At 43.3% G+C, this 13,633-nt stretch overlaps 1 protein-coding gene across 8 annotated transcripts in view; it reads left to right on the forward strand.

The window, feature by feature from the left end:
* The window catches only part of dlgap4b (discs, large (Drosophila) homolog-associated protein 4b), a 133,428-nt gene that overhangs the window by 109,536 nt on the left and 10,259 nt on the right, over positions 1-13,633 (forward strand). For 7 of the 8 annotated variants that reach the window (XM_046076270.1, XM_046076272.1, XM_046076277.1 and 4 more), the window contains 5 exons: positions 147-1,423; positions 1,589-1,803; positions 4,444-4,594; positions 5,887-6,142; positions 6,485-6,637. In XM_046076270.1, coding sequence (XP_045932226.1) covers positions 221-1,423; positions 1,589-1,803; positions 4,444-4,594; positions 5,887-6,142; positions 6,485-6,637 — 1,978 coding nt within the window. In that variant the 5' untranslated portion in view covers positions 147-220. The remainder of the gene's footprint in view (positions 1-146; positions 1,424-1,588; positions 1,804-4,443; positions 4,595-5,886; positions 6,143-6,484; positions 6,638-13,633) is intronic. The other variant, XM_046076276.1, reaches the window with a different exon arrangement.

Genomic DNA, 13,633 nt, shown 5'->3' on the forward strand with positions numbered 1-13,633 from the left:
ATGGGTGTGTTTGTGTGGCTGAGTTGATAGGAGCTGTTTGAATGTGTATGTTTGTGTGTTTTGTACAGTACCATATTAACCAGTTCTAAATCTCTTCCCTGTCTCTTGTGTGGTGTCTTTCTGTCCTGTTTGTCTCTGTTTTCTAGGAATCACCTACTAGGTCATCAGTCATCTCTACTTGGCCTGGGGGTCTTCTAGAGGGTTGGACCTCCACGCCACCATGAAAGGGTTGGGGACCAACCGTAACAGACACCTCTCTGACTCCTGTGAACCTTCCCCAGGCCATCCAGAGGCCCTCTACCCTCCGAGAACCAGCACCCTGACACGCAGCCCTTACCTGCTGAGCCCCACAATGGAGCACTATGGCACCATGGACCCCCACCTTTATCCATCAGCCAACCCAGGCTCCCTTCCACCAGACTGCATGCTGCCCCTCAACAACCAGCTGTCCAACAGCAGCACCTTCCCCAGGATTCACTACAACTCCTATGACCAGTCTGACTTCTCCCCCCCTGGGGACAGCATCGGGGGGATAAGCACGGGGACCATGGGCACATCCATGTCCATGGGCATGGGCATGGGAACAGGCATGGGCATGGCAGGGCTTAGTGGACGGACACCTATGATTACAAGCGGCTCAGCAACTATTTCACATCATATGACCAAAAACCAGGCCCCAACCAGTCTGCTAGAGTTTGATAAGCAACTACCTGGAGGCCGCGACGGATTTAGCACGTTGCAGTTTCATCGAACATCCGCCGTCGCTGCTGCCAAGCAGCGCACAGACAGTCCTGGTCGCATCCGTTACATGCTGCACTCAGTGCAGAAGCTCTTTGCGAAGTCCCAGTCACTGGAGAGCCACAACATGAAAGGAAATGTCAATGGACGCTCTACTGGCAGTGGTGGAGGCTCGTCTGGCACGGAAGACGGTGGGAAGCAGAATCGCAGATCCAAAAGTAAAGATAGGGGTACAAAATCAGAGGCGACTGCCAAGCGACGACCACGCTCCAACATGTCAGGTTACTGGAGCTCAGACGATTTGGACAGCAGCGATTTGAGCAGCTACCATAACACCATGGCCATGATGACTCTGGGGCGTCCAACTGGCCACGACAGCCAGGGAGGCCAGAACAGATACATCCACAGTGGGTACAACACTATCAGCTCCTCCAAAACTAGCAATGACCTGAAGTATCAGCCACTTTCTGTGCCTGGGGGGGGAGGAGGTGGTGGACTAGGTGAAACAGGAAGAATGGTAATTAATGATAATGACTATATGAAAGGAGGGTCCTGGTCCACACTGACCATGGGCCAGCCAAGACAGGTGATCCAGAAAGGCTCAGCTACTCTGGACAGGTCCATGCTCAAGTCCAAATCCTGCCAACAGGAACTAACCTGCAACTACCTGCAGGTTGGACGAAGGGTGAGTAGGCCTGATGTGAATGTAGTGCTTAATAAAAGTTATATTTACAGAGGTGTTATTTTTACAGACTCTAATACACCAATACAGGGATAAAGGGATGACACAGATTGTCAAAAAACTAAAGACTAATTTATTTACTAATTATCTACTTAATGCTGCCTATAGGGGGATTGGAGTAGCACATTAGGCCGCAGCGGGGGTGCCAATGAAATCCCATGTCGGCGGATGCGCAGTGGTAGCTATGTGAAGGCCATGGGAGACATGGAGGACAGCGACGACTCAGAGGGAAGCCCCAAACCCTCACCAAAAGGCGCCGCTCGTCGCCAGAGCTACCTCAGGGCTACACAGCAGTCTCTGAGCGACCAGCTACCCCCACGCAAGTAAGACAACAGACTGAACTTTATTATGCAGTACATTAGTATTCAACAGCAAGGGAAACAACCCAATGTTAAATGTACCATGATTCATGTGAAAACCATAGTAGCCCCATGATTAAAATTCAACTGTCCCAAAATGATGGACAGGTTTTTAATAAAGATAATCAGATAATTATTGAATCGGAGTACTTCATGTTGCTGTGAAAAGTTTGTTTACATCAGTAAGTCCTTTATTTCCAGTCATGCTCAGTTGAGAAACAAACAAAATGTTTATTTTTTTGTATGTATAATTTAAAGCCTTCAGTTATAACCTAAATGCGAATATACTCAAATGAAGAGTACTGCTTGGCCTTTTAAAATGTGTGGCTATAAAAACTTTTGATTTTCACCCAGACACTCATAAGAAGACGCAGTTATAAATACTGATTGGCACAACCTCTCAACAATCAAAAGAAAATGAATAAGCCAAGCTGTCCTGGACATATAAGAAGGAAACTGTCACACCCAGCCTCCCCATGCCAGTATGCAGGGAAACACAAATGCATCCAACATGCATACACAAGTACACACAGTCCGCATTGCACTTACTTATGCGTAGAATTAAGTGGTGCCAGCCTTACTACCATACCTCAGCTGTGATTTACTTTCCCACTGTTGGACCGACAAAGCAACATCAGCCTAGCTAAGAGGACACCAACAAAATTAGTGTAGTTTACGTAATATGACACTGACTTTTGTTTCTTCTCAACCAGTAAATCACCACAGTCCACCACAAACAGTCTCATCTCTCCAACTGACTGGCATTGCGCCTCACTGGTCTTTAAATTACACGCTTTCTGAAGCAGACGTATTGCACAATATGTGATAAAGGAGCAGTGGGACAGCTGAATTGACCACGTTCTTTCATTTGGATCTAAGGCAATGTTGAGCGAATTTGAGCAAGACGGAACTTTTGTGTTTTACTATTACTCAGATTTTAGAAGTGTGTGTTTTGTAGAGGAACAGTCACATTGCCATAAAGTGGCAAAACGTTTTTATTTTTTATTTTTTTTGTGGCAAAACGTTTTGGCAGCAGTTCTGCTGTCCAAGAAAAAAGATTTTCTGCATTCTTAGGTTTCTTTCTGAAATGACTGTCTGCAGGACAGAACTTTATGAAATTTTAATCATTTCTTTTGCCATATATTTTGTTGCTTTGCTGTACTGTACTCTATTTTGGATGTGTGTTAATGTTTTGCCAATGCATTCAGATACATAAATGCAATACAGTCAGCATAAGTCAATTTAACTATGCTTTACATTTCCGTCAGCATGCATGTATGCTATAATCGACTTTTAATATTAACAAAGGTTGTTCCAGGAATTGAAATGACAACGTTTGTGACAATGCCTCTAAATGCCAATAAAGCAGCTGTCGTTTTTGTTTCCCTTAAATTTGGAGGTTGCAGTGTCAAAATGCACACACTTTTTATATTTCTGGTTGGATCACAGATTGAGTGTTGATGTAAGAAAATACAACTCCATTCAACCGAAACAAGAGGGCATCACTTTCGGAAACACTGCCACGGGTCTACCTGACACACACACCTCCACATGAATAAAAGATTTCAAAATCCCTTTAAAGTCTGTTTAGAAATTTAAGGATTTATTCTTCCCTAAAGCGTGCTTGAATGACTAACCCTACTCCCCCTGCCAATCCCTGATCATCCAACCCCACTCTCTTCCGGTCTGCTCCACCCTGATTGGCGTGAGCAGCAGAACCCTGGAGTACACCTTGTTGCAGGGGGAGCTGGATGCGCTGTGGTCTCCACTCCACAGTGTGTCCTCTTTGCACCAGCTGGGCAGGTCAATGAGCAGGTCAGTGATAGGTCTGTAAGCCATGTCTCAGGGGTGTGGTGCAAAACGCTTATGTCTGATTGGATCATTTACAATGATTGACTCTGCACTGCCCCCCTCCAGATGTCTGTAAAGTCAGTGGCAACTCCAAATGCCAAATTCATGCCCTGCTGCCAACAACTGCCAACCTCCCTTAAGCTTGTAAATACCATCTGCCCAGTGCTTTTAGGTGAAAAGTAGCTGAGTTTGACACTATTCAACTGGGGGAATGAGGGGACATCTGTGTCCATAGCCCACGGCCTGTCAGCTTTAACTGTCATGCTACTATCACTGTGTGCCAACAAAGAATATGTAAAAATTTCAGAGTTGCTGCTTGATTAAAATCTAAACCTGTTCTTTGTCTTTGGCACCGTGATGGCAGAGAGACCTGTGTACATGCGTCACCTGACATCACTGGCTTTGCATGCTCAAATGCTAAAATTAGATGAAACTGGAATGGAGTCGAGATTCTGAGTCATGGTGACTCACAAATGAAAGTGGAAATGAAAGGGATAACTTGAATAACAACCTTATCTTCCTTTTATCTCTCTTTCAATTCCTGGTTTTGCTGATCATTCATTTTCTCCCGCAATCCATGTTTCCTTTCTGCCTCCCTGTCATCATATAATAACAACAACTGTTTTTGCATCTTTTCACTGAATATGTCCTCCTGCACTGCTGACGTTGCCTTTAATTTTCCTACTTATGTTTCAAATCCTTAACACATCTCCTTTATCTTTCTTTTCACTCCCACCTTACTCCTCTTTCCAGCTGTCTTCCATCTCTCAGAGAGCTCTCCAATAATCGCAGCCTGGACAACCTAGACTGCATTGGGGAGACAGGCTCGTCTTTGCCACGCTGGGATGATGATGACTTCAGCCAGGCCTGCAGCACCTTGGGCAGACGTAGCTGCATGGAACAGGTCAGTGCCTTCTTGTACAGGACAGACAGGGACCGAATTAAATGTGGGGTTAGTGAGCAGCAGTCAGAGCTGAAATAATGAATTCCAGTTTTTCTCTGTCCGTTTGGGTCTCTTTGTCTGTCTTTAGCTCAGCTGATATTTTTCAAACGAGTTAAGAACACATTTATGCTGGCTCGAAATTTACATCACTTAGCTCCTAGCAAACTTTCTACTTTCAAATCACCAGTTTCAAAGACTACTTTGTCTGCCTTGAGCTGCTAATACTCATTTCCGTAGTATAATTAGCATTTTCACAGATACAGTTTGAATGACTTGAATGAATGAGCTTCCAGCGAACAAAGAATCCCTATTTACCAAATGTATCTCATATTAATGTTACGAACCTAAAAGTCAAATAAACGACATTGGTAGTTTTATGTGCAATTCGTCTACTTACATAAGAGCCATTAGCTTCCCTCTGACAAGGTCACTGAGATGATGAACAACTACGTGAAGTGGCTCTGATCTTTTTCAATGAACTAGTCAAATGAGACAGTGCAGGCTATTAGTACAGGATTTGCACCCAATCTCTGACAGATCATGGCCTTAACAAATGTGTCCAGTATATGAATTTATTGCTTTAATTTACATGCACAGCAGCATACCAAACACATTTAAAAAACATTATAATTTAAGGGGTCAAGTTTTAAACCTTTTACCAACAAAATTTATTTGAATCAGAGCAAGTGAAAAGCACCAATACCCAACATTTAACATGACTCCAAAATGCTGCCTCTCCTGCAATCACCCACCTCTGAACCATCAAAATAACTTTGCTACAAACACATTTGGGCTGTTTCTGTCAATCAACAGAAAATGAAACCCATCATCTGCAAGGCTGGTTCTTACTCTTCAAAAGAGCTCTCAATAATTTACTTTTTAAAGTGATGTCTCTTGCCTTAGCATTTATTTTATCTGTAAGAAATGCATTTTACAGATGAAATGACAGCCCATCAAAAAAACAGCATGAAGAGAAGCATGAGGAGCAACACTGAGGTTTAAGAGCACTGTGATCTACAATACTTGCACTAATTGTACCACCATACCTAAATGTCATGCAGTTGTACTTTTGACCATTTGTGGGCCATCTAATTGCATCCTATTAAAGTGTCTCATAGGTGGAGAATGCCCTTTACAGAAACACTCAGCTGGGCAGTTAGTGGTCACCTCCAGCACTCGGAGCAGCTATTGTGATCCAAATGAACACACACCACTGTTACGTTTTTGCAATTATTGGCCTTTCTTCCCTCCAGCTACGGGACCTGGAAATGAGCCATCATTACGAGGACCGCGGCTCCGAGTCCACATACAGAGATTCCCGTTCTCAATCTCAGGACAACCCAGAGCCTCCAGACTTGCCCATGCCAACATGCTTCCGATCACGCAGCCACAGCTACCTGAGAGCCATCCAGGCTGGCTGTTCCCAAGATGACGACACAGCGTCCATAGACTCAGGCTGCTCACCGCCTCTGACTGACACCACTGTTCGCACATACAGCTCCAGCACTGGTGAGTCATTGGCTGAAAAACAGATAATTTGTTTTACTTCATAAACCACACAGTGGGAAATTGGAAGAGCTTTTACCATGACGTAGTGTTATCTGTCGCCACACTTCAATCTGAATGCTGTACATTCATTCGCGAACAGTTTAGGTTATTATTTGGCTATCAAACCTTGATTATTTTTGCAAAGCTGTGACCCCTTTTCCAGAGTGATTTGCTTTGAGTTGTATTTTCCATAACATTTCTCTGAATGCTCTTCATAGCCTTGGTCCTGGGTGGTACAGTAGTCCTCCAACATGCACGCACCAGCATATTTAGCTCAAATGCAGCCTCTTTTGCCCATGCTAGACAACCTGTCCACACAGTGGAAGACATGGAAAGAACAGTTTGGCTCTTACCTGATAGCCGCTGGCTTGGACAAAGCCCCAAAGGAGAAACAGCTTGCAATTTGTCTTCAGCGTTTGGGGACAGACAGACCACGCATCCTACCCACACGCACAGGTAACAAATTGAAACCAACTCTTCTACCCTAAAAAAATATGTTTTTTAATATACCACTTAAAGGACTACAAAAAAAGAACAACAACCTAAAACTCAGCATCAAGACAAAGTTGATCAAAAAGAGCCACGGGACAGCTGTTTATCAGATGGACACTAGATCACACTGCTGTTCACGGTGAAGCATCACTGTGGAGTTTGGTTATCAATGAGATTATTACAAGATGTAGTTACAGGACACAGCAGCACAGGAATACACTGGGCAATTTGCATGTTACCTTGATAATGAATTTGCTATAGCAGGAATTGCACATGTGTGATGACACACATTAGACAAAGAAGCTTTATACTGGTTGTTGACATCTGACTGCTCCCTGAGGTCAGAATTAGAGTATGGATATTATGTGCATGTGGTTGCGTTATTAACATGACTGTATAAAAGCAGGTAGGCTATTACCATAGAGCATCCAGCTTGTGGCGCTCTTAACCAGTCTCCAGCACGTGCTGCCTTCAGGGTGGTAGCATATTGCAACTCCCTGTCTTCCTTCCCTGTCTGTTGCTGAAGATCTCCAGGATAGTCTGAAGGCTTTTTTTTATCCCCAACAAACGTTCCAGTCAATCGACATGTTTTGACAATTTGTCGGATTTCTTTCTTTTGTTTTTCTTAAATTAGATTTAACTTTATTGTCATTATGCAGAGGCCAGGTACAGAGCTAATGAAATGGCGTTAGCATCTAACCAGAAGTGCTGAAATATAGTGATTTTACAGACGAGTACAGTTATGCTATATCTTACAATATGTACAGTGGAATTTTACAGATATAATAAGCTACAGTATATGTCAATATATTAAAAATATCTTATATAGAAGAGAAGTGGACAGGGTTAGAGTGCAAATGTATGGATGCATGTGGGCTACAGAATATGTATAGGGTAAATATAACAACGTGCACACATTATGTTATTTGCACATAATGCTGATGGGAGAAAGTTAGCTTCCCCCTTTCTTTTTCAAATTTCCAAGTCTGCATCCCATTGCATTTCTCTGCATTGTTTTGATTATTTGGTTGTGTGATGTGCAGTATTAATAGTGCATTTTCGTGGTTCAACAATTGTGTTTTGTGTGATGTAAGGATATAATACAGCCTTAAATACGATAGGTAATCAATCCATCAGTGCCGGTGTTATGTCGAGTTTTGCATGCCAGCCGAGAATTGCATGCACCTCCAAATACTGCTTTTAAACGCTATAATATCCTTCGTGGGATTCATTAATTGTGATAAATGACTCGAAGTATATCTTTTTTTCAACGTTTAGAGTCGTTAATATTTTATTACACTTAGTAGAAGTAGCATTCATTGAGATTCAGCTAAAAGGTGTCGTGATTACCGCGTTTGATCTATGAGCACAGCCAAGTGTCTGAACTGTGTCAGAAAAGGACCTTAAGACATGGATGCATAATTCGGCAGGACAGATGTTGTAGGCTACCTGCCGAGATTTGCATCCACCTCTTTTTCCATCTTACATGAGCGTTACCAGCCGCGAGGTGCATGCAGGAAGAATTCAAACACAACACTTGCAAGGGAAGTGATCCGGGTGCCTGAGCAAGGAGACCTTCAGCATAGAGAGGATGAATGAGACAGACGCAGTTATTGAGGTGTGACATGACAGAGCATTGGGCTTTTTTTTCTCTTTCTTTTTTTGCAACACGCAGTAGAAATGTGTCCCCATAAGGTAACTCTCCTACAGTATCCGCGTTGTTATTCAGTTGCCAACAAAAGCACCCTAACGTGTACCAAAATCATATACAGTAATGAAACTGTGGAGTGTGAGTGTCCGAGGCGCTCCTGAAGGCATCAGCGCACACGCCTCCCTCGGGCTCAGAGACACAAAACAAAAGACACCAAACCCGGCTTCTCTCCTCCACAGCCTTCACGGACACGGCGAGTGTCCACTCCGTTTCCAGCTGGCCTGAAAATATTTTAAGCCTTAATTGAAGACAGCGCTGTGCTGTGTACTACTTGTCTGCGCCTGGCAGCACGGTAGGTGTTTTAAACGTGCCGTTTTTATCGTTGAGGTTAATTGTGGTCAGTGTGTTGTCCGTTACTAACGATGGTTGCCTCGCTTGTTTGGTTACTGGACCCTCTTTAACGGTTGACCACCGAAACTTATAACGGACGTTTGTTAACGGTAACTACTTGTCTCCTCACCCACTCTTGGAGCACCCGGTATCCACAGTTTTAATATCATGCATCACTGGGTGGTTGTGCTCTTGAGAATGAATTCAACCAACTTCAGCAGGTGCCCTTCAGAAGGGCTGTGTCTGTCTGTGTCATTGATAACGACTTTGACTTTCTGCACTGAGTTCACGCTTTGCGTTAAATATGCTCATTTGCTGACCCACTGCAGCTAAATACAACTTGTCTAACATGTTCAATTTAAGTAATAAGTTATTCAGTCAGATGCAAAGTACTGTTAGTCAGTTTGATATCTCAGAACTCTGAGATAAATATCTGATATTCTATTTCTTTTTCTCTCGGACTGCCTCAGTCATTTAAATTTTTATGGTCTATCATGCTTCCAGCGTTGCTGTTGTATGCACTCCTCACTATATTAATTATTGAGTGTTCAGTACAAAGTGCTCTGTTGCTGACACCAGGAAAGCATGTTCCCTCTACCTGTACGCTCATGGCTGTGATGCTCCACCCTGGGATAAGTGCTGTTGAAACTGTATGAGAACAAGTTATATGTAGCCTATGTTAGTTGTCTGGATAGCCGTTTTAGCAGTTAAATGCATTCAAGTGTCTCCATACAAGCTGTATCTTTTTGGATGCAGAAATAGAGGGGGACAGTGGGGTGGGGGGATTATTTGAGGGCTGCCCCACTTTTGTCCCTCTCAGCGTCCTGTGTATTGCAACATGGATTAAATCCCATTTTGAGCTCACGTTTAATAAAAAAAAGTGTGTGCCGTTTTATAGCTGTTGTCGCAAGCTTTTAATGTGATAATTCATGGGAATACTGGCTATGGTGATACGTGGAGCGGCAATAGTTTCAGGCAGGGCATGTCTTGTGGCTGTTAATTGATTAAACAATACAGATGGGTCAGCTGGCAGGCTGAAGGCAACTTGGCAAGCACCTACTGTTAAATAGAGCATCACAATCCACCTTTTGTCTTTCATTGCCCCTGCTTGCTGTCCAGCTCCAGCCAACCCACAGAACAGCACCACCTCAACCAGTCATCTTAAAATGTATGTTTTTGCCGGTCAAATAGTTCAGCAGGCTTTAAAACACTCATTCCCAAAAGCGGGGCCAAAACTGTCATCCTGAGTGTTTCATCTGTCTCACAGTTATATAGATAGTTTGACCATCCTCAGATACACCAACCACTTCACTTACCCTCAGTTTTTGTCCTCCAAAGTGGATTAAATAAGCAAGATGGGAGACTGATTGGATCAGGGTCTTAAATGAGGGGATGAATCCATTCAAATGCTGATGCATCATTGGAGATTTGAGACGGTTTTAAAGAGTGATGAAAAAACCGGCTCGGTGAGTGCAAAGCAGTCACGGTGGTTGTTGGAAACTGTTTTCAGCTGCTGTAGCGTCTCGCAGCTAAGTGTTTTCCAGCCATGAAAATCACATCTTGAACCAGGGCTCACAGTGGACAACAGAACCACTGTCCAGATGGCATGAAAACAGCAGCGCTCGCTGCCCACTCCAGATTCCACTCAGACATTTTGGCACAAAGCGTCTGGTTGTTTCTGTTGTCAAATTCCCTTCTGTAGGGCAACCAAAACGTTTTCTGTGCAACTCCTGTACACATAAATCTGCTTATTTAAGAAGAAACAGTATTTGGCTTCAGGTCCATTGTTATAGCTCTTTTCTGTGATGCTGACGAGTGTTTTGGTGAAGGAAAGGCTTTATCAGCTTTTGTACTACTGTCAGTAGCTATGTACACACAGGATGTGTTTTATGCTTGCACAGCTGTGTATGTTTGTGTGGCTGAGTTCTGTAAAATGGGCATAAACAAACAGTCTGAATTAGAGTATGTGCCACTCACTATACATCTGTCTGTGGGACATTTCTGCCATTGGTGCATTTTCTGGCTTTTAACAAGCATTTATCAGGAATCGGCTAAATGCTGTTTTCTTGGCTACAGTCTTATTTGACACACCGTAATATTCTGCTTTTACAACCTTGTCTTTTTTTGTTTTAGCCATTATTCTACCATCAATCACTCACCAGTTTTCACTGCTGATATCTGAGATGTGGCAAAACCACCAGCTACAGCCGTAGTACAGTGGGAACAGACAAAACTGGTCTGATCACTTGTGTGGTTGTCCCTGTGCACGCCATTGTTAGGCCATGTCTAGTAGAATCACTGCAATCTCAAGAATGAGCCATACAGCATGGACGATTTTGTGGTGAGCTAAACTCGGCTGATAATATTGGCCTGGCCCATTTATTGTGTGCGGCTCTGCTACTTTATCCTGTCTAATCTCAGAGGCAGCTGTCAGTTATGATTTTCGGGCTTGTTTTTGGTGGTAAAGTAGATTCTGTGGTATTAAGACTTAAGGGTGAATTCTGCTCATACTGATGAAAGCATGATGTGACACATGGAGAACCGCAAGGCAGGTGTCCAAACACAATGACACACACACAACCACACACACACATCTATGCCTGCTCAAACCCAGTTAGTGACAGCTATTCTTCAGACTGGGATGCAGGATTGGAGCCGGCGCACTGTAGCTGCCGTGACGGTGACAACCCTGTCCTGCCCAGCATTTATCTCCGTCATGAGAGGTGACATGGACAGTGAAAAGCTGTTTCAGCATCTTTTCCTAAGGCAAGGATGGTGGTCAGAGGCCAGTGGATAATCCATGGCTAGTGACATGTACTGTTAAGCATGATTGATGCTAAACTGCAAGTTTTCCTAAAATACATTTGTTAGGCTGGATTTCTGTCTTGCAAGATGCCAAGATTGGACAAGATCCTTCCTATAATTATGACAGCTCTGGATATTACTGAGATGCTATGCTTGACATGTCTATTTCCTGTCTCATGGATGTCTGGGGCGGCTTTTTGACTAGCAGATTGAGTTGGTGGTTAAATTTTTTAAATGTGGAGCTGGGGAAGTTTTCCATCTACCAAAGCATCACATTTAGCTTCCCTAGGAAAGCCTACGCTAAGACATTGGCAGCCTCATACATTTGGAGTGAGGTTTCAATTGTCAGATTGTGTTTTTACAATGAGGGCTGGACACCTGAGTGGGTGGTGGGGCGTGTCCAGTCTCCTCTTTGTGATGTTTGTTCTCGAGTTGGTGCAATTTGGGTGTGGTTTGTCTGTCATCTCTGCTGTTTACGGATGCTGTCAGTGTTTTTGCTTCAGAGTGTCATTCTGGGTTATATGTATGTTTTAAACTAGCAGCCCAAGCTATGCTAAGCTCACTGAAGCTTCCGCTAAACACAGCTGGAGAGGACTGGATGATCTTTTGCTTAAATATAAGCTAATAGCAGACTGCAAATGCAATAGCGTGCTTTTATAAATAATAGGGGAGCAAACCCACAGCACAAGCACTTAGTTAATCTGAAGAAGCTCTGAGAGGAGGACCGGCAGGACCAGGAGGACCTTGGAGCCAGTGGTGGTGCAGTGGTTCAGGCTGATACATTTCTCTGGTTTATCAGACTGACAGCAGTTTGATAACTCAGCTGCCAGTTCAGTTAGTCTGACACAAAGATATGCGTGACGTCATTAGTTCCGTGACAGGTAAGGTTACATACACATGAGCGATAAAGCTAAGAAGGGCATTACAATGAACAACAGCCCTTTTGTTTAGGTGTTTTCCCAGCAGCTCACGTGTTTGCTGCCACAAGGCTTTTTCAGAATCCTTGATGACTGGAAGAGATTTCTGACCACAACACGTAAACAGTGTTTGCTTCATGCAGTGCCTTATCAAACTGCCTTCATGTAGTTTCCGCCTATCTCAAAGTAAATCCTTTCAAGTGTCACCACAGGTAATTGTAACTATGTCCGTGTAGGTTTTTACACTTGGAGTGCACCAGCTTTTAGTACACAATGGCTGAGCATAACAGAAAGGTCTGGGCCCAGAGTCAATAAAATGGCCAACAGACTGGCCAACACCACATTCAAATAGATCTTGAATTTGTCTGTGCACATATACAGTATGTCACTACAGATTATGTTTCTGTATGTACACGACATCCTTAGGCACAGACAAATTTCATTGGAAAATAATTTAATTCAGTTTGTATCTGTCATCTGGTGGCACGGTGCTGACAGCAGTTTCATCTGATGGAAGCAGAGTTGATGTTAATATTAGACTATGAAGTCATTAACTGCCCCACTGATTTCCTGATTATGGTGTGGTCTGATGTTTTTAAGCAAAAATGTCAAAGGCAGCAAATACGTGCATCCACAAATTAAAAGAATATTAAGACTGTTTCAATAACGGGTCTTTAAATAGAAACCCAATCCTGTGAACGTATTTTGCCGTTTGTCTTGTACAGGTTCCATCAGCTTTCCACAGGTTTTGTTTCCAGTGTGGTGTCAAATAAAGCATCTTTTTAAGGGATTATATAGTAGCCACAAGGTTCATAATGTTTCAAGAAAATTCCCTGTTTAGATTATAGGTTTAAGCGTCTGCCTTCACTAAGTAGCATGAGGGGATTTCTGTGGTCTCTTGATAGAAGGCCTCAGAGACTCTGAATTTTCCTACAGGCCTTTGAGTCTTCATATAATCTATTTGCATGAGAATTCTGTTATTACTTATTTGCATTTTGTGACCGCCTTGATGCCTCAACTACTCACAGTTGTAAATTTGGCCCTACTTTGCACAGTTTTTATTTGCACCCCATTAACTCGATCTGATGCACTTTTTACTATCTCTGGGTGAATTCCTGCTCACAAACGGCCTTTTATTTCTGCTCTCACTGACACAGTTCAGACTGTGAGGGAAAGTATCCATGGACCAGTCAGCCA

The sequence above is a fragment of the Micropterus dolomieu genome, linkage group LG18 (assembly GCF_021292245.1).
Source record: "Micropterus dolomieu isolate WLL.071019.BEF.003 ecotype Adirondacks linkage group LG18, ASM2129224v1, whole genome shotgun sequence".
Classification (NCBI taxonomy): Eukaryota; Metazoa; Chordata; class Actinopteri; order Centrarchiformes; family Centrarchidae; genus Micropterus; species Micropterus dolomieu.